This window comes from Ursus americanus, chromosome 12 (assembly GCF_024610735.1).
Source record: "Ursus americanus isolate L20-20 chromosome 12, mUrsAme1.1.p, whole genome shotgun sequence".
Classification (NCBI taxonomy): Eukaryota; Metazoa; Chordata; class Mammalia; order Carnivora; family Ursidae; genus Ursus; species Ursus americanus.
This window is the reverse complement of record NC_142138.1, coordinates 28,533,822-28,561,634: the sequence shown is the minus strand read 5'-3', so window position 1 is coordinate 28,561,634 and position 27,813 is coordinate 28,533,822. Positions and strand designations below refer to the sequence as shown.

At 35.2% G+C, this 27,813-nt stretch overlaps 1 protein-coding gene across 1 annotated transcript in view; it reads left to right on the top strand.

Moving 5' to 3' along the window:
* LRRIQ3 (leucine rich repeats and IQ motif containing 3) overlaps positions 1-27,813 on the top strand; it is a 172,677-nt gene that overhangs the window by 31,865 nt on the left and 112,999 nt on the right. The window contains exon 4 of the mRNA XM_045802018.2: positions 11,826-11,959. Within this exon, the coding sequence (XP_045657974.2) occupies positions 11,826-11,959 (134 nt within the window). The remainder of the gene's footprint in view (positions 1-11,825; positions 11,960-27,813) is intronic.

Here is a 27,813-nt window from a genome sequence, read left to right as displayed (position 1 = left end):
AAAAAAAAGAACTTGTATGCTGAATACTATAAAACAGGAAAAAATCAAAGATCTAAATAAGTGGAAAGACATAGCATATTCATGAATTAGAATATTCAGCATAAAATTTCAGTTCTCTCCAAATTGATATATAGGGTTAATGCAATTCCTATCAAAATCGCAGAATTTTCTGTAGGTATAAACAAGAGCATTCTAAACTTTTTATGGAAAGGTAAAGGAATTAGAATGACTAAAACAACTTTGATAAACAGTAAAGTGATAGGAATCCATTTACCTGATTTTGATATTTATATAGCTACAGTAGTCAAGACTGTGTGGTATTGGTGAGGCATAGATCACTGGAACAGATAAGAAAACCTAAAAATGGGTTCACACAATATGTTCAACTGAATTTTAACAAAGGTATAAGTAATTTGATGGAGAAAATATAGCCTTTTCCGTAAATGTTGCTGGAGTAATTGGTTACACACACACACACACACACACACACACACACACACACACACACAAAATGAGCCTCAACCTAAGTTTCACACCCATACAAAAATTAACTCAAAATGGATTAGGGAGTTAAATGTACAGCTTAAAACTATAAAACTTTTAGAAAGAAAAAAATGAAGGAGATTTTGGGGATATAGAGGTAGGAAAAACATTCTTAGACCTGACACCAATAGCATAATCTTTAAAAGGGAAAAAAATGATAAACTGAACACCAAAATTAAAGTTTTTATTTCTCTGTGAAAGGCCCTGTTCAGTGAATGAAAAGAAAGTTACAGAGTTGGGAATATATTTGAAAATGAATATTTTTAAAATGATAATTGTTAATTCGAGTCATGGAAATTTCAGTAGGGTATTTTTTTTCTTGTATTTGCTTCTTTCCTGAAATTTCTATACTGTTATATTATTATGATTCTAAATTTTAAGTTATTTAATGGTACTTGACTCAGGTGAATTATTTTAAACTTGAAAATAGACTATAGAGTGTTCCCAAAATGTTTACCAAGTAATCCTAAAAAATACTGATTTAAAATAATACAGAATCTTATTTTAGGGAGTTTCACATAGGTTTCTACTGTTTCAAGTGATTATTAAAGTGAATATATCATTAATGTGCTTTCTGATGGAATAAAAAGGTAAAAACCATGGGTTTCCTTTATTTGAAATAAATACTTCTGGGATTAGTACAATTTACATTTTTCAAATATGTTGGCTAAGTATATGCCAAATAAGGAAATTCTGTTGGGAAAAATCACAAATGAAATAGAAAAAGATAGACCTATGGACCAGAAACATAAAGAAGAAATAAAAAGAGTAGGATAAAAAACAAATTTAAATAAGTATGAATGTATTTAGAATATCAGAAAAATTGGGGATCTTTTTTTTTTGCATAGTTATGTACACTCTGAATAGAATATAATTTTAGAATTTTTTCTTTTTAAAGATTTTATTTATTTATTCGACAGAGATAGAGACAGCCAGCGAGAGAGGGAACACAAGCAGGGGGAGTGGGAGAGGAAGAAGCAGGCCCATAGCAGAGGAGCCCGATGTGGGGCTCGATCCCATAACGCCGGGATCACGCCCTGAGCCGAAGGCAGACGCTTAACCACTGTGCCACCCAGGCGCCCCTAGAATTTGTTTTTTTTAAACTACTTTTCTGGTTAAGTTAATTCTGAGGTAACGTATGATTTTTGGTGCTATTGTAAATGGAATGGATTCCCTAATTTCTCTTTCTTCAGTCTCATTGTTCGTGTATAGAAATGCAACTAATTTCTGAGCATTGATTTTGTATCCTGCCACATTACTGAATTGCTGTATAACTTCTAGTAGTTTGGGGGTGGAGTCTTTTGGGTTTTCCATATAGAGTATCATGTCATCTGCGAAGAGAGATGGTTTGACTTCTTTGCCGATTTGGATACCTTTTATACCTTTTTGTTGTCTGATTGCTGTTGCAAGGACTTCTAGTACTATGTTGAATAATAATGGCAAGAGTGGGCATCCTTGTCGTGTTCCTGATCTTAAGGGAAAGGCTTCCAGCTTTTCCCTATTGAGAATGATACTCGCTGTAGGCTTTTCATAGATGATTTTTATGAAATTGAGGAATGTGCCCTCTATCCCTACACTCTGAAGTGTTTTAATCAGGAATGGATGCTGTATTTTGTCAAATGCTTTTCTGCATCAGTTGAGAGGATCATATGGTTCTTGACTCTTTTCTTGTTGATATGATCTATCACACTGATTGAATTAACTTAACCAGAGATGTAAAGGATCTATATTCTAGAAACTGCAAATCACTCTTGAAAGACATTGAGGAAGACACAAAGAGATAGAAAAATATTCCATGCTCATGTATCGGAAGAATTAACATACTTAAAATGTCTATGCTACCCAGAGCAATCTACACTTTCATTGCCATCCTGATCAAAATAACAATGACATTTTTCAAAGAACTGGAACAAACAGCCCTTAAATTTGTGCGGAACCAGAAAAGGCCCTGAATCGCCAAGGAATTATTGAAAAGGAAAACAAAGCTGGGGGCATCACGTTGCCGGATTTCAAGCTATACTACAAAGCTGTGATCACGAAGACAGCATGGTTCTGGCACAAAAACAGACTCATAGACCAATGGAACAGAATAGAGAACCCAGAAATGGACTCTCGGCTCTTTGGGCGACTAATCTTTGACAAAGCAGGAAAGAACATCCAGTGGAAAAAAGATAGTCTCTTTAAGAAATGGTGCTGGGAAAATTGGACAGCTACATGCAAAAGAATGAAACTTGACCACTCTCTCACACCACACACAAAGATAAACTCCAAATAGATGAAAGACCTCGATGTGAGACAGGAATCCATCAAAATCCTAGAGGAGAACATAGGCTGCAACCTCTTTGACATCGGCCACAGCAACTTTTTTCATGACACATCTCCACAGGCAAGAGAAACAAAAGAAAAAATGAACTTGTGGAACTTCATCAAGATAAAAAGCTTCTGCACAGCCAAGGAAATAGTCAAAAAAAAACTAAGAGGCAGCCCATGGAATGGGAGAAGATATTTGCAAATGACACTGCAGATAAAATACTGGTATCCAAGATCTACAAAGAACTTCTCAAACTCAATACGCGAGAAACAAATAATCAAATCAACAAATGGGCAGAAGATATGAACAGACACTTCCCCAATGAAGACATACAAATGGCTAACAGACACATGAAAAAATGTTCAAAATAGTTAGCTATCAGGGAAATTCAAATCAAAACCACACTAAGATACCACCTTATGCCATTTAGAATGGCAAAAATGGACAAGGCAGGAAACAACAAATGTTGGAGAGGATGTGGAGAAAGGGGGTCCCTCCTACATTGTTGGTGGGAATGCAAGTTGGTACAGCCACTTTGGAAAACAGTGTGGAGGTCCCTTAAAAAGTTAAAAATTGAGCTACCCTCTGATCCAGCAATTGCACTACTGGGTATTTACCCCAAAGATACAGATGTAGTGAAGAGAAGGGCCATATGCACCCCAGTGTTCATAGCAGCATTGTTCACAATAGCTAAATCGTGGAAGGAGCCAAGATGCCCTTCAACAGGTGACTGGATTAAGATGACGTGGTCCATATATACAATGGAATATTACTCAGCCATCAAAAAGAACGATTTCTCAACATTTGCTGCAACATGGACGGGACTGGAGGAGATAATGCTAAGCAAAATAAGTCAAGCAGAGAAAGACAATTTTCATATGGTTTCACTCATTTGTGGAACATAAGAAGTAGGAAGATCAGTAGGAGAAGAAAGGGAAGAAGAAAGAGGGGGTAAACAGAAGCAGGAATGAACCATGAGAGACTATGGACTCTGAGAAACAAACTGAGGGCTTCGGGGGGGGGGGAGAATGGGATAGACTGGTGATGGGTAGTAAGGAGGGCACGTATTGCATGGTGCAGTGGGTGTTATATGCAAGTAATGAATCATGGAACTTTACATCAAAACTAGGGATGTACTGTATGGTGACTAACATAATATAATAAAAAATTATTATTAAAAAAATAAACTACTCTTCTTGTTAGAACACAAAATACTCTCTTCCATGTGAGTCATATTATGAAAGTCCTTACTGTTCCTTTGAAATGCTTCATTATGGTTTATACCAGGGTTAGCAACAGCCACAATTTCATCCTAGGGTTACAATAGCAAGCTGTAGAGTACAGATATTTCTGTCTCATGCCATCTGTTTTCTTGATTGTTGAAATTTTTTTTGCGTAAGCATATGTTGTTCTTTGTGAAACTTTTACTGTAATACCCTAATTCCCTTTATTGGATTGAAAATATTAGTACTAATTATCTTTCATAGTTAATTTATTGATTTCATAATTTTCATTGTGTTAGTTTGGATAATTTCTTAGTAAATTCCTTTAGACTAATTTTTGTGTATCAAATAATGAATATAGAAATGCTTTTTACGTAAACTCTAAAACTATGTATCATTTTAAGTATGACTGTAAAACTGTTGGCAGATAACATTCCTTGGATGCTTGAAATGTTTGGGCCTCTGTTCTAAGTGCCTTACAAATATTCTTTCAGAACCCAACGAGGTAGTACCATTGTTGTCTCTGTCTTATAGATGAACAGGGGAGAGAGAGGTTCCTTACCCTAGAACACATAGCTAGTAAGTGGTGGAACTGGGATTTAAACCCAGGCAGTTTTTCTCCAGGGTCATCACTCCTCTAGTGGAGGAAATGCATTACTTTCCCTTACAAACAGGATTCATCCATTTGTCCTCAGATAGCAAATGGTTTATGGCATTTGTACAAGTTTGAAGCAATATCTTTATTGGCATTTTACAAGATAATTGTTTTAGGACATCAGAAAGCTTATTGTCTAGAGGTTACTTGTTCTCTGGAACTAACCTTGCCCACAACTGATGATTATTCTGTTTCTCACTTTAAAGAGAAGGAATTATTCATGCTTTGGCAGTAAGTGGGACTCATTGCTGTAAACTGCAGTATGAGCTTAATGGTTCTCTGCTGGTGACAACTATAGCATCTGACCAGGACCACTTTTAAGCCTAGTCATCTAAATTCCCTTTCGTATTCTTCCCTCACTTCTTTCCTATGCATTCAACCTCCATAGTCCCAAGCTACTTTAGGGGAGGAAAAAGAATTTTCCCCCTACTATCTTGAATTCTTGGCTGAGACCTTTGTAATAAAATGCAAATTAATAAGAGAAAAATAAACAAGTTTATTAACATGTATATCTCTCATTTATACATGGGAGATAGCCAGGGAGAAAATTAGTAACTCCCTGAGATAGCTTAGAATTCATGCTTAAGTAGCATTAATAGGGAAAGGGGAGGGAGGATGTAGCCCTCTTATGAGAAAGGAAATGATTTTTAGGAAAGAAAAATAGGTCCTTAGAAGAATGATGGGAGTTTGTGACAATGATCTTCTGTATGCGGTAATCTCTCCTACTTTTTTCTCCTTCTGACCTCCTCTTTTGTGATAAAAGTCTATCTCTCTTGTTGTTGAAACTCCTGGGGAGTGGATTTATGATAATTGAATGGCCTTTGAAGGATCTGTCTTTCAGTTAGATACTGGAGGTTTGGCATAAGCCTCTCCTTCACTTTGCTGTTTTTTAAGTGCCTACTACTCAAAATAATCCATATGCCACAGGGGTACATTTTAGGGAGGCACATCTTGAACTCTTACAGTGATATTTTGGGGTGGCATATTTTGCTATCCTGAACACACAACACACACACACACACACACACACACACACACACACACACACACACACACCATGAACCCAAATGCAATGAACAAAGAAACATAAGGATTAGAGGAAATCACATCTATTCTAGAAACCCATAAAGGGTAACATTTAAATAAAAGATTATTTTATAAAAGTACTTTTAATCATAGTGAAGATTGTTTTTTCAGATACAGTGAAGATGGGACGAAGTCAAAGGTAGAAACTAGTTCTGCCTGGCTTTATGCCATTATTCGTGATATGTATAAGCAAACAATATGAAGGAGAAGAGATTCTGCAAATCCTTTTATTTGTCAAGGGTAGTAGTGGAACAGTGGCAGATAGGATCCATTGTTACAAGTCACAGAATAAATTTCATGTAAAGGCTTGGTAAAAAACAAAATTCAACTAAGTATATTTGAAGATCTAGTTGGCTTTATTAAGTGACTCTTGAATCAGTTCAGCATCCCCTTTAGCAAGTAGACAGGAGCTCCAAGGAGGAGTTGTACAAAATGGAAGGCTTTTATAGGAAGTAGGGTGGGGCAAAGACGTTATTAGCAAAAAGAAAGAAAGGATTGTTCCAGGCAAGTTCACCTTTCCCTAAGTACAAGAACAGGCAGAGGGTCTTATTAGGTAGATTTACCTCATCTTCCTCTGGGGTTTGAGGAAGGCCCATGTGACAGATGACCTCATTGGTGCTGACTAGAAAATTGCTGACTGGTTAAATCTGCATTTCTGGTGGAGGTTGCAACTATAGGTTAGGTATTAAGCCCTCAGTTTGGTGACTTGGCCTGGCATAAGTGACTATCTTGGGTCTGTGGTTTTCTTTTTAAACAAGTCTTAGTACAGGCAGGGTAACAATGAATAGCAAACTGGTATGAGGCAGGACTCCTCTGTGATAGGGCAGTCAGGAACTTCAGAAACGAGCTTAGTCTCAGCTACATAACTTAACTGGAGTAGTTGAAAAGGTAGTAGAAAACTCAATATGAGAAAGTTGGCCTTTGACAGAATAGCTTTAACAAACTGAGAATATATACATGAAAGTGATGAGAAAAAAAATATAAAACATGGAGGTGAGTTCCAGGGTATCTAGTATACATGAATAGGAATTTTAATAGAGAAAATATAGCAAATTAAGGGGAAATAATGACCAAAAAATAATTTTTTTCCAAATGTCATGGATCTTAGTATGGAGCAAAATCTGTGAAAGAACTACATATATGTTCTTTAAAAAATCTTTGAAGTTCAACTTTCTGCTCATGGAAGAAGGAAAAAGCAAAGTATACTTCAGGTGGTATTTTTAATATAAATCATAAGGCAAATTGAGGTGTTGGCAGGTGTACAAGTGAGGCAGAATGAAAAGCATTTGCAAAGGCACAGGGGTAGGGCTAGAGCTTGGCATAATCAACTGACAAGAAGTAATTTAGTGTTATAGTTTAGAATACATGGTTGGGCATGTCAAATGATACTGGAGACAAAAATAAGATTATTATGGCAAAGGATATTATGTGTGATACTAGGGAGACGAGGCTTTATCTTTTAAGATCTTGGGAAAATATTTAACACTTTAGCATGATCCAATTTTCGTACTAGAGTAACTATCATATATTCCGTAATTTTGAAGTGGGGGAAATTGAATATAAAGAAATTAGTGAGGGGTGGGCCCTATCAATTTGTAAATTGGTAGAGGGTATAGTTTATAGGGAACAGATTGAAGAGATATTTATTTGATAGAAATCAGTGAATTTATTGGATGGTAAAGGGAAGGGGGAAAGGAATGTGGATTTATTTCTTAGATGACAAGGTGAAGAATAGTGTAAGTGACTACGTATGTAATGCAGTATGAGGTATGGATTGGGGATATTTTCAAATGGGTGAGATAATTATTTCAGTTTTTTTTTTTTAAGATTTCATTTATTTATTTTGAGAGTGCGAGCAGGGGAAAGCGCAGAGGGAGAGGGAGAGAGAATCTCAAGGAGACTCCACGCTGAGTGCAGAGCCAACGCAGGACTGGATTTCAACACTGAGATCAGGACTTGAGCCAAAACCAAGAGTCAGAGCTTCAATGGGCTGAGCCACCCAGGTGCCCTCCCCTTTTTTTAAAAAATAAGATTTATTTATTTATTTTAGAAAGAGCATGAAGGGGGGGGGCAGAGGGAGATGAGAGCCTTAAGCTGAGTCTGCACTGAGCATAGAGCCAGACTGCACTGAGCATAGAGCCAGACTGCTGAGCTCGATCTCACACCCTGAGATCATGACCTGAGCTGAAACCAAGAGTTGGATGCTTAACTGATTACGCCACCCAGGCACTTCAATTATTTCAGTTTTTGACATGTAAGTAGAGAAATAGAATTGGAATTTTATTTTATAGATTTGTAATTTAAGACGTAATTCCTAATAGGAGATACAACTACGTGGATAACCGCATATATGAGATAGTAAGATTTAGCAAAGAAGGTGATCATTTGAGGAGAATTAGCAGAGATGAAAAAGAAAGCAAGCCTAAATTACACCAATATTTAAATAGTTTGAAGATGAAAAGGAACCAGCAAAACAGACTGAGAAATAAAAATTTCAAAGGTAGAAAAATTAGGAATATGATGTTACTGCAGCCAAGTACGAGTTGAATTACAAAAATAGGTTGACAATGTCAAATCAAACTTGGAGACCAAATATCACAATGGATAAGTTACCATTACTTAGTGATTTACTAGTCAACTAATAATTGAATACCAGTTACAAACCAGTAGTTTTCTTAGTCTAGAGTTACAGGATAAAGAAAGCTGTATTAAACTTAGTGAGTTTATGTCGCAAATGGGAAGGATAGAACAATAATTGTGTCATAGCATAAACTTGTCAAATAAAAGACCAATGAAGGCTTAGGAGAGACTTTGTTCAAGAGGATTATTGCTGTTGCAGTAGGGGGAATGCTCTAATTGATCAGCAATCTTCAAACATCATTAAGGTTAGTCAAAAAAGGTTTTTTTCTTTTCTTGGGAAGAGTAAATAAGACTGGAAAGAACTGGTATGGGTAAGTGGGATGAAGGGGAGTGACATGATCTGACCGTAGATCTGGGAATGTTTTATCTTGAGAGCTGCCTATCTCAGGAGAGGCCGTTAAAGGAGGGTTATGTGGTAGCTCAGGCTGCAGGTGGGCAAAAGTTCAGGGGCCTGGGGGAAGGAGAGGATCTTAACCAAAGTTTGATTTGTTCCGATTGATCAGTGGGGACAAAGCAGTTTAATCATTAAAAGGTAAATGGGAATTTAGAGAGTCTGTATCAGGTCTTTGTCACAGGTAAACTAGAAGGGCACCAATGGGTATTAAGTAATATGGAGGAAGGGTGTTTCTTTGGAATATACCATTTTCTGAAACAAAGGGGTGAGGGGATTGCTTAACCTCTCCTGTTTTCTAGGATCACAGGGCTCAGGTAAAACTCAAGATTGTCAAATATGACAAATGAGTGCGGCAAAGGAAAATATTATAGAAGGATATTGAACTCAGATCAATGTCAAGAAAGGCTTCTTGGAGGAAAGAATTGAATCTCCAAAAGAGTAAGATAGTGAGATAAGTAATTGTGAAAGGCAGTCAAGAAACTGGAATGGTATCTGTAAAAAGGATTGAGGTGTGATTATCAGGCAATTTTCATGGGTATAAGTGGTTGGATATTGCCATTGAGGAAAGTAGCTTATGTAGGGTGAAGGGAGATGAGATTGAGGTAGAAAGGGCCTAGATCAAGAATTTTGTGTTCCAAATCAAGAAATGTGTAACTGATCTTTCAGTGATGTGCCCATGAAATATATTAAGCAGGGATGCCATATGATCAGATTTGCATTGTGGAAAGTTCACTCTAGCAATAGTGCATATTATGATTCAAAGGGAGTGGGGGAATGGGGATTATATCAGATATCAGGACATTTTTAGCAAGCTAAGGAAGTGATAAAGATATGCAATAAAGCAATGGCAGAAATTAGAAGAAAAGGGAGAAGTCAGACAGATATGGAGATATTGAATATATAGGATCTAGAAACATTTGAGTATAAAGAAGCATAAGAAAAAAGAGAGCTTAGGGTGGTTCCAGAATTTCTGAGTATGGGCACTAGTACCATTTATTAAGAGCATATGAGAAAGCAGTTTGAGAAGGAAGATTCATGTTTGGGAAAGCTGAATTTAACTGGCTGTCGGTTTGATCATACTGTTCTTTAGCTCAATAGAGAGTTCAGGCCTAATGACAGAAATCTGGGAATCTGCCTTTCTCAATTACTTATCTCACTGTCTTACTCTTTTGGAGATTCAATTCTTTCCTCCAAGAAGCCTTTCTTGACATTGATCTGAGTTCAGTATCCTTCTATAATATTATCCTTTGCCGCACTCATTTGTCATATTTGACAATCTTGAGGTTTACTTGAGCCCTGTGATCCTAGAAAACAGGAAAGGTTAGGCAATCTCCTCACCCCTTTGTTTCAGAAAATGGTATATTCCAAAGAAACACCCTTCCTCCATATTACTTAATACCCATTGGTGCCCTTCTAGTAGGTAAGTACTGAAGCTATGAATTAGGTACAATGACCTGGACAATGTGTTCAGATTGAGAAGAGACAGGTGGAGAAAATCCTTTCAATGTGACATCAGGCAGGGTGTGGCTAGGTATTTAAAAAGACCAGAAATAAACAGGAGTTACAGAAAAACTAGGAGGAGTGGTTTACGGAAGCTGAGGGAAGTATTTGAAGGAGGAATATCCAATGTAAAAGTATCAAATACGTTGGTAGGGGTAAAATCCAGTGAATTGAGATACAGAAAAGGAGAAGGTAGGGACAGCAAATATGAAATTCTATCTCAAGAATTTGGCCTCTTAATGAAAGTTAAATGCAAAGGATGGAGGGTTGGGATAAGTGTGGTTGTTTATATGGGTGCATTTTAAAGATGGGAACTGACAGTAGAAGATAATAGTGAAACAGAGAGAGATGGGACTTAACAGCAATGGAGTGCCTATCTTGGACAGGAAGGGAAGTATTTCTTGTTTTGAGATTGAATAGAAGGCATTTCTACTCAGAATAGGTAGGAATATAATTAAATGGGAATATAGTTAAATTTAGGTAATAATGGAGGAGAGTTAGTTAATGGAGTTCAGACTTGATGGCCCTGTTTCCTCTGTGAAGAGATGTTTAGGGAGTGCTAGGGAAAAGGCTTAAAGAGTATTGAGAACAGTACTGAACACTTGCAATAGCTCCTGTTGGAAATGGAAGCAAGCCAGGACCAAGTAAAGCATTTGCTAATTAGCAATGAATGTTTGTAAATATAAAATAGCACTAATTTGCAAGGCTTTGTGATTTTTTTTTTCCTGGCAGTACATAGCTGATTGAGTGTGTAGGCAGAAAAGGGGACATGAAGTGATGGGGTTGGTAATTTTCAGGGTAGGTGCCTTACAAACAATATAAAATTTAGGTTTTTAATGTATAATCCTTACATATAAAACATAAATAAAGTATCTTTATTTCTAGCCAAATGATCAGTGGGATGTAGGGAGTATATGATCCCAAATCTAAAATTTTGCAGGAACAGAGATCTTAGAGATAATTTCTTTAAAGGCACTATAGAATATTTCTCTCCAGGGGAGTGAGCTGTATCATAATAAAAGTGTCCAACATTCTAGTTAAGCTGCAACAAAATTTTGAACTATTGTAAATTATTCTGTGATTCCAACATATGTCAGTTTCCTATAGGAAACCACAGAATACTATTAGAGTTTCATTGGATACCTATTCATGCCACCACCGTTTAAAGATCAACATGATTATGGTCAAAATTTTGTATTTATAGTATCAGATTGCGAAAAGAATCTAGAATGAATAAATTTATCATCAGGGGTCTTGCATTTTGTGTAGAAAATTGAAATTATTTTGTGCTACTAATTCTTGATATTATGATCTAATGAAATAGATATGAAAATGTATTTATTATTTAACTGTTATGCCTACAAGACACTTGTGAACATTTTAATAGTTTATATTATTAGACTAGCAATTTTAAAATGTCCCTTGGAAATACTTTCATGAAATATAAATATTAAATATATTTTCTTTACACAGGGATCGACCTATGATGATGAGCTTAATAATATCAAACACATTATTTCAAAAATTAATGAAATTCTGGCTCATAATTCACCGGTTTTGATTGTTCAGAGATGGATACGTGGTTTCTTAGTTCGGAAAAACATGAGGTATGTTTTCTTTCTTTACTATTTGAATATTAAAATAAGATAATAAGAAAATCAGTGATAAAAAGGCAATTTTGCAATAATATACATTTTTGTATTCTCTATCTAAATGGTATTTCATAGACTATTTGAACTAGTTTTAAGGAAAATACCACATACTCTATGGCAATATTATAATATTTAGCATAATCTAAACTGATACTTTTATTTTTTATTTTAAATTCACCATATAAATAGCTAATCAATAACGTTCTTATTAATCATTGTTTAATGCAGATAGGTTTCTGTTATTAAACTTAAAAATATCAGTGAAAATATTGAATTTCTCTCATATAATGAGATTTAATAGAAATATAAGCTGTGTACTATATAATGGGATACAATAGGAATACAAATCATGAAATATGTAAAGATTACATATTTTGGGGGGATGGGAAGATAATTTTGCTGAAATATCTGCTACCACATCAATCTACATATCCTTTGGTTAGTTGTTTTTTCCTCTCTCTGTTTCCTGTATTCCTTTCCAATGGCTGGCATTTGCAAATAGAGGAAAACTTTTCTTGCAAGAATCTCTCAACATTGTAATTGGGGAGATAAGGTAGGATACTCTGCCATCAATTTATTTATATTAGTTGCGCCAAACATCAAACATATGAAAAAAATAAATAAGTATTCTCATATAGTTACTCTCTACTGCTAAATGGCAGAGTTCAGAAGACAGAAATGAGATTAGGTAGGATTAAATAGATCTAAAGTTGGGCAATGGGCATTCCCTGAGAAAGCAAGATCAGGAAGTTTCACTGAAATGATACTCAACATTCTGTGGTTAGGCTGAGAAAATATTCTCCTCCATTGAACTGGATGTGCTAAATCACAGATTGCAATAGCCCTGATAAAGAGAAATAAGTATGAGGGACAAGTAGCAAAACTGACCATAATATAGTACCTGCAACTTCCAAGGAAGAGGTCCCATATGCTTTTCAAACCAAAGTCAAAGTGCAAGAGAGAGTGGGCTCACAAGTTAGGGCACATAAAATGATTTGGAATAAAAGATATGAGAAAGTTCAGACAGTTTCTGACAGGTATATGTTTATTTAAAATATTATATCTATTTTGTATGTTCCATTTAAGTTTAGTATGCATTTTACATGAAATAAACATCTAATTAAAGGGACTTGTCTTTAGTTTATGCCCCTGAGATTGAGTTTTTCTCTCTTAGAATCAAGATTTCCTCTAATATTCATGTAACATGAAACAAAAACCTTATGCATGGAAATAATTTCTGAAAATTTAGCATGAGTGAACAGAATTTGAATGAGCTTTGTGGAAAGAGACATCAGTAATAATAATAGAGCACAGTGGCTCAAGGCAGACTGATGTGAATTATTTTTCTCTTTAAAATGCTGTCCAATTAGGCCCATTACTTTCCTCATATGTTGAATGGTAGAAAGCAGGGGCTAAAAGCAGGACTTATTTCACTCTTTGCTTGTGGGAATTAAAATCATGAATATAAAGCATAGCAATTCTTATTAGCTGCTATATTTTCAACATCACCGTTGTTGTTATAACTTGTGCTTTCTGCATTATTTGACTCCATGAGATACATATTCTTTTTTTTCCTTTTTTGATTCTTATTCCCTTCTAATTATATTTGCAACAGCATACACATAGTGATCTTTCAAAAATATTCATCTAATTTCATTCAACATCTTAAAATCCTCCAGTTGTTCCCATTTTGTTTAGGCAAATGGCTGGGATATTTGCCCCTACACTGTCATTATCATGAGCACTTAACATGCTATATTACAGTTGTCTGTATAATTATCTCTATCTCCAGATGTATTATACATTCTCTATCTCTAGTATATAACAGAGTGCTTGACATATGTTAGGTGCTCAAAACATAGTTTGCTCAGTTGATAAATATATAAATAGATTGTGGAAGCTAGAATCAGAAAAGTGTGTCTGGATTCATCTATGGGAAAGTGAAAACAGAAAGGAACTGGGCAACACACAAAGCTGCTCTGCGAGTGCCTATGGATTCCCCCAACCTAAAAGTACAAATGATTAGTCCTCTCATATGTCTATTTCCAGCCATGAGAGATATCTCCCCACACCCAAATACTTTGCACCATGCTTGAAAACTGTTCCTTAAACAGCTTGAAATTTTATGTACAGAGTTGAAATATCATATACTGCCTAAATTTAGAAAACTGTTATGATTAATGCTATTACCTTTTAAAGTAATGGTACTTACAATATCGATGAAACAGAGCAAGAGAGGTACACTTTTTAATTTTTAAAAATATTTTAGTTTCATATGGACTATGAGAAACAAACTGAGGGCTACAGAGGGGAGGGGGGTGGGGGAATGGGATAGACCGGTGATGGGTAGTAAGGAGGGCACATATTGCATGGTGCACTGGGTGTTATACACAACTAATGAATCATCGAGCCTTACATCGAAAACCGGGGATGTACTGTATGGTGACTAACATAATATAATAAAAAATCATTATTAATAAAAAAAAATATTTTAGTTTCAGTATAATTTAACATAACGGTGTTAAGTCAGTTTCAGGTGCACAATACAGTGCTTCAACCATTATACAAATTACTCAGTGCTTATCATAAGTGTACTCTTAATCCCCTTCACTTATTTCACCCACCCCCTCAACTCCCCTCTGGTAACCATCAGTTTCTTCTTTGTAGTTAAGAGTCTGTTTCTTGATTTGTCTTTTTTTTCTTTGTTTCCTAAATTCTACATACCAGTGAAATTATATGGTATTTGTCTTTGTCTGACTGACTTGTTTCCCTTAGCATTATGCCTTCTAGATCCATCCATGTTGTGTATGTAGATGGCAAGATTTCATTCTTTTTTATGGCTGAGTAATACTGTGTGTGTGTGTGTGTGTGGTGTGTATACACACACCACTTTTACTTTATTCATTCATTTATCAATAGACACTTGGGTTGCTTTCATAATTTGGCTAATGTAAATATTGCTGTAGTAAACATAGGGGTGTTTCAGATTAGTGTTTTCGTACTCTTTGGGTAAATACCCAGTAGTGCAATTACTGGATCACATGGTAATTCTAATTTTAATTTTTTGAGCAAGCTCCAATCTGTTTTCCACAGTGGCTGTACTAGTTTGCGTTCCTACCAACAGTGCACGAGGGTTCTTTTTTCTCCATATCTTCACCAACACTTGTTTCTTGTGTTTTTGATTTTAGCCATTCTCTTTTTTAATTTTTTAAATATTTTTATTCTTTATCTATTTGACAGAGAGAGAGGCAGTGAGAGAGGAAACACAAACGGGGGAGTGGGAGAGGGAGAAGCAGGCTTCCCACTGAGCAGGGAGCCCAATGAGGGGCTCAGTCCTAGAATGCTGGGATCATGACTTGAGATGAAGGCAGATGCTTAACAACTGAGCCACCAATGTGCCCCTGATTTTAGCCATTTTGACAGGTTTAGGTGATATTTCATTGTAGTTTTGATTTGCATTTCCCTGATGATAAGTAATGTTGAGCATCTTTTCATGTGTCTGCCCTCTGAATGTCTTCTTTGGAGAAATGTCTGTTCATATCTTCTGCCCATTTTTAATTGAATTATTTGTATTTTGGGTGTTGAGTTTTCTAAGTTCTTTATATATTTTGGATAGTGAACCTTTACTGGATATGTCACTTGCAAGTATCTTCTCCCATTCAGCAGGTTGTCTTTTGTTTTATTGATGGTTTCCTTTGCTGTGTAGATTTTTATTTTGATGAAGTCTGAACAGTTTATTTTTGCTTTTGTTTCCCTTGCCTCAGGAGACAGATTGAGAAAAATGTTGCTATGGCCAATGTTAGAGATATTGCTGCCTATGCTCTTTTCTAAGATTTTTATGGTTGCAGGTCTCACATTTAGGTCTTTAGTTTTTAGTTTATTTTTGTGTCTGGTGTAAAAAAGTGGTAGTTTCATTCTTTGACACATAACTGTCCAGTTTTCCTAACACCATTTGTTGAAGAGACTTTTTCGCATTGCATATCCTTTACTGCTTTGCTGAAAATTAATTGACCATATAATTGTGGGTTTATTTTCCATTGATCTCTGTGTCTATTTCTGTGTCAGTACTAGAGTTTTGATTAGTGCAACTTTGTAGTATATCTTGAAATCTGAGATTGTGATTCCTCCAGTGTTGTTTTTCTTTTTCAAGATTGCTCTGCCTATTTGAGGTCTTTTGTGGTTCCATACAAATTTTAGGGTTGTTTGTTTTAGTTCTGTGAAAAATGCTGTTGGCATTTTGATAGGGATTACATTAAATCTGTAAATTGTTTTGGGTAGTAATGACGTTTTAAGAATATTTGTTTCCCCAATCCATGAGTATGGATTATCTTTCCATTTGTTTGTGTCATCTTCAATTTCTTTCATCAATGCTTTATAGTTTTCAGGGTACTGGTCTTTTACGTCCTTAAGTTTATTGCTGGATATATTATTATTTTTGGTGCATTGTAAATGGGATTGTTTTCTTAATTTCTCATTCTATACTGCATTATTAGTGTATAGAACGCAGTGGATTTCTGTATTTTGATTTTGTATCCTGTGACCTTACTGAATTTATTCATCAGTTCTAGTAGTCTTTGATCTAGTTTTTGGTGGTCTTTAGGGTTTTCTATATATATAGTCTCATGTCATCTGTGAATAGTGAAAGTTTTACCTCTTTCTTACCAATTGGGATGGCTTTTATTTATTTTTCTTATTTGATTGCTGTGTCTAGGGCTTCCAGTACTATGGTGAATAAAAGTGGTGGGAGTGGCGTCCTTACTCTGTTCCTGATCTTAGGAGGAAATCTGTCAGTTTCTCACCATTCGGTATGATGTTAGCCATTGGGTTTTCTCTTATGGCATTTATTATGTTGAGGTATAGTCCCTCTAAACCTACTTTGTGAGGGTTTTTTTTTTTTTATCATGAATGGATGTTGTACGTTGTCAAATGCTTTTTCTGCATCTGTTGAAATGATATGTTTTTTATCCTTTCTCTTGTTGATGTGATTTATTACATTGACTGATTTGCAAATATTGAACCACTCCTGCATCCCAGCAATAAATCCAACGTGATGGTGTGAATACTTTTTTCAATTCAGAGATATCAACCTGTAGTTCTCTTTTTTGTGGTGTTTTTATCTGGTTTTGGTATCAAGGTAATGGTGGTCTCATAGAATAAATTGGAAGTTTTTCTTCCACTTCTGTTTTTTGGGATAGTTTGTGAAGAATAGGTATTAACTCTTCTTTACATGTTTGGTGGAATTCACCTGTGAAGCCATCTGGTCTTAGACTTTTGTTGTTGTGAGTTTTTAAATTACTGATTCAATTTCATTGCTGGCAATCATCTGTTCAAATTTTCTATTTCTTCTTGATTCAGTTTTGGGAAGTTATGAGATTCTAGGAATTTATCCATTTCTTGAAGATTGTCCAATTTGTTGTCATATACTTTTTCATAATGTTCTCTTGCAGTCCTTTGTGTTTCTGGGTGTTGGTTATTACTTGTCCTCTTTCATTTCTGATTTTGTATATTTGAATCCCCCCCCATAAGTCTGGCTGAGAGTTTAACAGTTTTGTTGATCTTTTCAAAGGATCAATTCTTGGTTTCATTGCTCTGTTCTTTTGTGTTTTTAAGTTTCTATTTCATGTATTTCAGTTCTAATTTTTATTATTTCCTTTCTTCTACTTCTCTTGGGTTTTGTTTGTTTTTTTTTTCTCTAGCTCCTTTAGGTGAAAATTAAGTTCTTTTTTTTTTTTTTAAGATTTTATTTATTTATTTGACAGAGAGACAGCCAGCGAGAGAGGGAACACAAGCAGAGGGAGTGGGAGAGGAAGAAGCAGGCTCACAGCGGAGGAGCCCGATGTGGGGCTCGATCCCATAACGCTGGGATCACGCCCTGAGCCGAAGGCAGACGCTCAACCGCTGTGCCACCCAGGCGCCCCGAAAATTAAGTTCTTTATTTGAGATTTTTTTTTCCTTTTGAGGTAGGTCTGTGTTGCTATAAACTGTCTTAGAACAGCTATTACTGCATCCCAAAGGTTTTGGATCTATTTGTTTTCATTTTTAGTTGTTTCCATGTATTTTTTATTTTGTCTTTGATTACTTGGTTGACCCATTCATTGTTCAGTAGCATTTTATTTAACCGCCATCTATTTATGTTCTTTCCAGATTTCTTCTTGTGGTTGATTTCTAGTTGCATAGTGTTGTGGTCAGAAAAAGATGCATGGTATGACTTCAGTTTTTTTTGAATTTGTTGAGACTTGTTTTGTAGCAAAACATTTGATTTATTCTGGAAAATGTTCCAAGTGCACTTGAAAAGACTGTATTCTCCTATTTTAGGATAGAATATTCTGAATGTATCTGTTAGATTCATCTGGTCCAATGTGACATTCAAAGCTACTATTTCCTTGTTGATTTTCTGTTTGGATGATCTATCCATTGATGTAAGTAGAGTGTTAAAGTCCTCTTAATATTATTGTATTATTGATTACTTCCTTTATTTTTGTTATTAGCTGCTTTATGTATTTGGGTGCTCCCATGTTGGGTGCATAAATATTTACAATTGTTATATCTTCTTGTTGGATTGTTTCCTTTATGATTATGTAGTGTCCTTCTTTGTCTTTTCTTACAGTCTTTGTTTTATGGTTTATTTTGTCCGATGTAAGTATTGCCACCCCAGCTTTCTTTTCACATCCATTTGCATGACAAATGCTTTCCATACCTTCACTTTTAATCTGCCTGTGTCTGTAGGTCTAAAATGATATAGATGGGAACATTTAGATGGGCGTTGCTTTTTTATCCATTCTGTCACCCTTTGTCTTTTGATTGGAATATTTAGTCGTTTAACATTCAAAGTATTTATTGATATGTATTTACTTACTGCCATTTTGTTACTTATTATACTGTTGTTTTTATAGTTCTTCTCTGTTCCTTTCTTCTCTTGCTCTTACCTCACTGTTGGTTGGCTTTCTTTAGTGATATACCTGGAATCCTTTCTCTTTATTTTTTGCATATCTATTACCAGTTTTTGATTTGTAGTTACCATTAGGTTTATATATAACATCTTATGCATATAGCAGTCTATATTAAGTTGATGGGTTACTTAAGTTTGAACCCATTCTAAAAGGACGAAATTTTTGCTCCTCCCCCCTCCAACTTTTAATGTATATGTTGTCTTACTTTACATCCTTTTGTTTTGTGAATCCCTTGACTGACTTTTGTTGATAGAGTTAATTTTACTGATTTTTTGCTTCCTCCTTTTCTTACTCCGCTTATGGTCTTTCCTTTCCGCTCAAAGAGTCCCCTTTAACATTTCATATAAGACCAGTTTAATGGTGATGAATTTCTTTAACTTTTGTTTGCCTGAGATATTCTTTATCTCTCTTTCTATTTTGAATGATAGCCTTGCTGGATAGAGTATTCCTTGTTGCAGATTTTTTTTTCCTTTAATGCCACTTTATTCTGTCCTGCAAAGTTTCTGCTGAAACAGTCAGCTAACAGACTTATGGGATTTCCCTTGTATGTAACTATTTCTTTTCTCTTGCTGCTTTTAAAATTCTCTCTTTATTGCTACTTTTTGCCACTTTATATACGGGGTTCTTTGAGTTGATTTTGTTGGGAGCTCTCTGTGCCTCCTGGATCTGGATTTCTGTTTCCTTCTCCAGATTTGGGAAGTTTTCAGCTATTATTTCTTCAAATAAATTTTCTACCCCCTTTTCTTTCTTTTCTCTTTCTGGGATCCCTATAGTGTGAATGTTATTACGCTTGATGGTGTCACTGAATTCCCTTAGCCTATTTTCATTTTTTGTTATTTTTCCCTCTCTCCTGTTCAGCTTGTTGGCTTTCCATTACTCTGTCCTCCAAGTTGCTGATCCTTTCTTCTGCTTCCTCTAATCTAGTATTTATTCCATGTAGTGTATTTTTAATTTCAGTTACTGAGTTCTTAATTTCTGATTGGTTCTTTTTTATGTTTCTTATATCTTTTTTTATATCTTTGTTGAGGGTCTCACTGAGGTCCTCCACTCTTTTCCCAGGTCCAGTGAGTATCTTTTATGACCATTACTTTAAATTCTCTATTAAGAATATTGCTTATCTCCATTTCATTTAGCTCTTTTGCTCTGATTTGTCCTGTTGTTCCATTTGGGTCATATTCCTCTATCTCCTCATTTCATCTAACCCTCTGTGTCTATTTCTATGTGTTAGGAAAGTCAGCCACATCTGCTTTTGAAAGTAGAGGCTTTATGAAGAAGAGGTCCTATAGTACCCTACAGTGCAATGTCCCCTGTTCACTAGAACTTGGCACTTCCAGGGTGTCTCCTATGTGTTTTGCATGCATCCTACTGTTGTGTCTGACCCTCATTTGCCTTCAGTTCAGTCATCTGCAATGGCTCTCTGCCTGTTGGGGGCAGAATTTGGTCTTTGTTGTTTGGGCCAGTCTGGGGCTGTCTTAGGTTTGAGTTGAGTCAGACCAGGGATTTGACAGAGCTGTGGGAGCTCTGAACTACAGGATGGTTTCCCTGTGTTGTCCCCTGAGAAGGTTCTGTTGGTGAGTGGAGCCTGCAGTCAGACCAGATGTCTGCCCCCAGCCCACTGCTGAGGCTGTAGTCGAACTGGTGTGTATGTGGTTTTTTTCCCTTCTCCCTGAGGCAGGAGTCACTTTAAGGTGGTGCTGACCCCTGTCAGGTTTGCTTGCACAGTGTCATGGTTGTGGCACTGCTTTGAGCACTCTTGCCAAGGGTGTGTTGGATATAGAGGGTCTGCAGGAGAGTGCAGGGTGTGTTAGCAAGGTCCCAGCTAATCTGCTGTGGGAGGGGACCTACAGCCACCTCAGAAAATTTCTGGGGGGGTAGGTCTGTAGAAGAGTGCAGGGGCAGTACACACTGTTAACAAACTAGGTGGAAAATGTTCAGGCTGCACTGGTTCTCATAAGTGTCCCTGTATCTAGAGTGTGGAGTGGGGAAGGGAAATGGTGGCATCCCTCCCTTGCTTGGACTGCTCTGCTGGTCAGTTTGGCTCCCAAGCACATCTGTTCCCTTCCTACCCTCTTCTTTTTGGCCACTTCTCTACATTTTGCTGTGGAGAGTTTGTTCTGCCAATCTTTAGGTTGTTTTCTGGGTAATTTATACTAATGTGGGTGTTTTCTTGTTTTCCCAGAAGTCTCAGGGAGGTACATTTTTATTCTTAAAGTGAAATATTATGATCAGGTTGTCAGCCTACTAAATCTAAGTAAGGGCGGCTATATTGAGGTAATAGGGAGGATTATTTGCTACGTCCTTGGGATGTAAAAAAGATAAAATAACGGAAAAAGTAGGAAACATTTATTGAATGTGTAGTATATGTGAAGTACTATATTACATACTTCAATCCACTTTAAATCATTTAATACAGCAGATCTTTTAAATTTGTCCTGTATTTTCTATTTTATAGATGAAGCATTAAGAATTTAAACTTGGTTGCAAGGTTAGGATATGTATCCAATGGCAGGCAGCTGTTATGTGTTGGATATTTGTGGTTACTTGTAAAGAAATGAAACTGAATGTGGAAATTTGCAAATGTCAAGTTCTGTTAAGATATCCCAAATTCTGTGCTCTTCTTATTTTTCTTCCTATAATATTTTCTTAAGAGCCCTGGTCTTTTTAGGAGGGAATTGTGTTTGGAGACCAGTATCTGAGAATTGGATATGTTCATTGCTACTAGAGTGTCATGATTCCTAGGTCATTTTGACAGGCTGGGTAGAGAATGGTTTATTTTTTAGATCATGAATTCATGTTGATACCTTTAATGGTAATCCAACACAGGTGGTTCTGCCCTGCCTTTTTCATTCACATTGTACTTTCCTTGTTCTACCATGTGGCTTTTGGTTGCCAATATTATCAATAATTTTACTCATTAGCTTAATTCTTATAGACACAAACTAGTTCAGAATTGTTATACATAAACTACTATCAACTGTAAGCATATTTAATAAAGTTAAAATTTGTTTCAGGTTTTTGTTTTGTTTTTAGATTGGAGATAAATATTTAAAATAATTGTTGAATAGATACTTAGTGTTATCATAGTGTATTATTAGTTTCTTTTCTAATGATTTTATTTCTTTTTAATTTTTAAACTATCTGTTTTCATCTTCTATTTCTCTTAGGGCATTTTCTGTTCTGTTCATTATGCTCTTTCTAGTTTAGTATTTATTTCTAAAATGAGTTTTAAAATTCTGGTTATTTTTTGAGTCCCATCGTTGCATTTCTAAACTTGTCTACTTCTAGTTCATTGGTCTTGTATGCCTTTTATCGTTTTCTTGATACCTTTTAGGTTTTTTTTTCAGTAAGACTTTATTTTATTTTAGAACAGTTTAAATGAATTAATCAATATTAAACAGTAGGTATAGAGTTTCCTAATATACTCCCAGCCTCTCCCCATTTATAGCCTCTCCCATTACAAACATTCCCCACCAGAGTGGTACTTTTGTTAAAATTGATGAATTTACTAAATTGACAGATAGTGATTACCCAAAGTCTATAGTTTACATTATAATACACTCTTGGTGTTATGTATTCTATGGGTTGGACACATTTATAATGGCATGTATCATCATTATTGATTTGTATAGTACATTTTCTCTGCCTCTGTAAATCCTTTGTACTCTGCCTATTTATGCCTCTTCCCATCTCTAACCCCTGGCAACCACTGATTTTTTCATTGTCTCCATAGTTTTACCTCTAGCAGAATATCTATAGTTGCAATCATCCAGTATGTAGACATTTCAGATTGACTTCTTTCACTTAGTGACGTGCATTTAAGGTTTCTCCATATATTTTCATTACTTGATAAACTCATTTGTTTTTAGAGCTGAATAATATTCCATTGTCTGGATGTACCTGTTTCTTTATCCATTCCCCTTCTGGAGAACATCTTGGTTACTTCCAATTTTGACAACTATGAATAAAGCTGCAATAAACATCCGTGTACAGGTTTTTGTGTGGACCTAAGTTTGCAACACCTTTGGATAAATACCAAGGAGCATGATTGCAGGATTGTATAGTAGGAGTTAGTTTAGTTTTATAAGAAACTTCCAAACTGTTTTCCAAAGTGGCTGTACCATTTTGAATACCCACCAGCAATGAATGAGGATTTCTGGTGCCTCACTTCTTCGCCATCATTTGGTGTTATCATTGTTACAGATTTTGGCTACTCTAATAGATGTGTAGTAGTATCTTCTTGTTATTTTAATTTGCATTTTACTGATTTGTATATGATGTGGAACATTTTTTCATGTTTATATTCCATCTGTATACCTTTTTTGGTTAAGTGTCTCAAGTTATCTGGCCCTTTTTAAAACTATATTGTTTTCTTATTGTTGAATTTTAAGAATTCTTTGTTAATTTTGGAAAACTGTCCTTTATCAGGTATGTCTTTTGTAATAGTTTATCCTAGTCTACAGCTTGTCATTCTCTTGTCTTTGTCTTTTGCAGAAGTTTTTAATTTTAATGAAATCAAGCTTATCAGTTTGTTCTTTCATGGATTGTGTTTTGGTGTTGTAGCTAAAAAAGCATTGCCGTACCCGAGGTCATCTAGGTTTTCTCCAATGTTCTATCTTGTAAGACTTTTATAGTTTTACATTTTATATTTAGGTCATAGATCCATTTTGAGTTATTTTCCTGAAAGAAGTAATAAGGTTTGTACTAGATTCATTTATTTATGTTTTGCAAATAGATGTTCCAGCATAATTTCTTGAAATGGCTATCTTTGTTCCATTTTATTGCCTTTGCTCCTTTGTCAAAGATTAGTTGACTGTATTTATCTATGTCTATTTCTGAGCTTTCTATTCTGTTCCATTGGTCTATTTATCTATTCTTTTGCTAATACCACCCTGTCTTGATTATTGTAGCTTTATAGTAATTTTAAAGTTGTGTAGTGTTGGTCCTTTTTTTTGTTCTTCAATATTGTGTTACTGAGTCTGGGTTTTTTGCCTGTCAGTGGAAACTTTAAAATCAATTTGTAGATATCCACAAAATGATCTTCTGGGATTTTGTTCTTCAATATTGTGTTACTGAGTCTGGGTTTTTTGCCTGTCAGTGGAAACTTTAAAATCAATTTGTAGATATCCACAAAATGATCTTCTGGGATTTTGATTGTGTTTGCATTGATTCTATAGATAAGTTAGGATGAACTGAAATCTTGACAATAGTGAATTTTCCTGTCTATGAAACATTAAATCTGTCATTTATTTAATTCTTCTTTGATTTTGTTCATCAGAAGATTGCATGTAGTTTTCCTCAAATAGATCATGTACGTATTTGTTAGATTTGAACCAAAATATTTCATTTTCATGGGTGCTAATGTATGGTATTTTGTTTTACTTTTTCATTGTTGGTAAATCAGAAGGTGAATGAGTTTTATGCATTAACCTTGTATCTTTCAAACTTGCTATAATTGCTTGTTAGTGTCAGGAGGGTGTTTTTGTTTTGTTTTGTCAGTTCTTTGAGATTTTCTACATAGGCCATCATTTGGAAATAAAGGCAATTTTTTCCTTCTTCCTCAATCTGTATACCTTCAATTTCCTTTTCTTATCCTGTTGCATTAGTTGGAACTTCCAGTACAAATGTTGAAAAGAAGTGCTGAGAGGACATCCTTGTCTTGGACCTCATCTTAGTGGGACCACTTCTAGTTTTGTACTTTTAAATATGATGTTAGCTATAACGATTTTTGGTAGATATTATTTATCAAGTTGAGGGAGTTCTCCTTTATTCCTAGCTTTCTGTGAATTTTTATCATGAATAGGTGTTGAATTTTGTTAAATGTTTTTTCTGTATCTATTGATTAGAGTCATGTAATTTTTCTTTTCCCTTCCTTTCCCTTACTTACCTCTCCCCTCCCTTCCCCTTCCTCTTCCTTTCTTTCTTTCTCTTTCTTTCTTTCTTTCTTTCTTTCTTTCTTTCTTTCTTTCTTTCTTTTAATTTGATGATAAAAAATGAAAAAGAAGACATTGCTACAGGCCTACAGACATTAAAAAGAATACAGTGAACAACTTTATGCCAAATAATTTGGATGAAGTGGACACATTTCTTAATGAAATATAATTTTCACATTGACAGAAGAAGAAATAAAAATGGTAAATAGTCCTCTATACTTTGAAGAAATCGAATACATGATTAAAATCCCTGCCCCAAAGAGTCTTTAGTTCTAGATAACTTTACTGGTGAATTACTGTGTACATTTGAAGAATATTATATACCATCTTATGCAATTTTTCCAGAGAGTAAGAGACAATACTTTCCATTTTGTTTTGAGAGGTCAGTTTAGCATTAATACCAAAACCTGACAAGGGCATTACAAAAAAGATAATGGTAGGCCATTCTTATGAATATACATCTAAAAATCTTAAATAAAATATTAGAAAATCATATCTAGTGATATATAGAGGATAAGATTCTATAGCCAACATAGGTTTATTCTTAGAATACAAAATTAGTTTATCATTAGAAAATTAATCACATTAACAGAATATGGGGGAACACCTCAGGCATTCCTCACTTTGCCCAGTATCAGGTTAACTGAAATTTTTACATAATTTGAACAAATAACCTTATTTGAACAAATTATTTATTTTGCAAGGTTTCAAGGTAACTGAGATTTGATCTCATTTGATCTCATCTCACTTGTGATATCGGAATTCCAAGATTTGCTCCCTGGTGTTACTCCTATGATTATGTTATATTATCTGTCAAAAGGTATTTTACAGATGTCCTTAAGGTTACTTACTAATCAGTCAGCTTTAATAAGTGGGTATAACCTAATCAAATGAGCACTTTAGAAACAGAGTTTTCTCTGGCTGGTAGTGGAACAGGATATCAGAGAAAGTTGAAGCACAAAAAGGATTTGATGCACTATTGCTGGTTTGAACACAGAGATAACATGCAAAGGACCTGGAAGTGACCTTTATTAGCTAGGAGTGACCCTTCACCAATAACCAGCAAGAAAATAGTGACTTCAGTCCTATGTAAGAAATTGGGTTTCACCAACTACCTAAATGAGCTTAGAAGTAGATTTTTTTCCCCAAAGCATCCAGAAAAGAGCCCAGATCTGCCACTAAGTTTGCGGAATTTATTACTGAGCAATATAAAATAATCTATGATAGAACTGTACAAAGTGAGGCTATAGATCTGGTATACATAAGGTTTCATTTACACAGTACCTTGTAAAGTGAAGACTGCCTGTATACGAATCTACTCAATGTTTGCACAAGAATCAGTTAATCGAATTCAACACTCATTTAAGGTTAGAAGGACACTTCCTTAATCTAATAATAAGTATCTTTTAACACATTTATTAGCACTTAATAGTGAAATATTGGAATTATTCCCCCTGCGATCAGAAACAAAAAAGGATGTCAGCTGTTAGCATTTTCATTTAACATTGTGGGGATGGACATGTTTTTCATTTAACATGTAATGGTGAAACAAAGTGACAAAAAAAGGAAGTTAAAAGATTAGGAAGGAACAAATAAAATTTTAATTTCCTACAGATGGCATGTTTGTGAATGTGCAAGCTAGTAAAGTCATAATACAGAAACCAATTGTACTTATATAAACACAATAAAAAATTTGCAAATGAAATTAAAGATACCATTTATAATAGTATAAAAAGCCACCATTTGTTTGTTCTTCAAGAGGCAGACACAAAAACAAGATATGTACAAGAAATTTATTTGGAGAAATATCTTGAAAGGAGTAGGAATAGATAGGAATAGATATGAACCTGACGTGTGGGAAGGGAGAGAGAGAATGGCTGGGTAGGAAGCAATTCAGGAACGCAACTCTGAAAAAAATCTAAGCCAGACCAGTGGGGAATCCCTGAACAGAAGGTAAACAGAGGAATCCTGTATGAGGTAGAAATTGGCCAGTACTATTACAATACCCTGATGTTCTCAGGCATTGACTGGGATAGCCTTGGAGAAAATATATTAGTGGAACCAATGAAGTGGAACCGTGGGCTGTCAGTCAGTTGTGCTCCCCATAGTGCGTTCTCTTCAAGGAGATGTGAGCACTATACTTCCATGGCTATCCTTTTTTTTTTTTTCTTTTCTTTCAAGGCTATCTTATATTACATACTAAGGATACATGTAAGGACAGATATGAATTACCTCTAAAAAGAAAACTACCAAACATTACTGATAAAACAAGATCAAAATAAATATAAGGATATATCATTTTTATAGTATTGGATGAATCAATGTAGTAAAGATGTCAGTTCTTTCCTAATTGATCTGTATCTACAGTGTATTTCTAATGAAAATTCTGGGAGGTTTTTTTTTTTTCAATAACCCATACTTCAAAAAGTTATATTATGTTGGCACCTCAATTTTCCTCTACTCATTCTCAAAATCCCACTAAACTGATATCAAGAAGACTTAGAACCATAGACAATAAGAGAAAGGCAAAGAGAAAGAGAACAAAATTTTGAAAACTAGAAAACAGGTGGGTCTGTAATAATTTTGCAGACCTTAGAAACCTTTAGCTTAGAGATCTTCAAACTATGGCCTGCAAGATTATTACCTGTTTTTGTAAATAAGTTTTATTGGAGCACAGTCACACCCATTCCTTTATGTGTTGGCTATCATCCTTTGGTACTACAATGATAGAGCTAAGTAGTTGCGAAAGAGATCATAGTGCTTAGGAACCTAAAATATTCACTATCTGACTTTTTGAGAAAAAGTTTGCCAACCTCTGCTATATAGCCTATCCTGATAGGAGCCCAAGAGTAAGGCTGAATCATACTGCAGAACCCAGGAATTAGTGGGAATTAAAGATGCTAAGAACGTCTATAAGTGGAGGCATAAG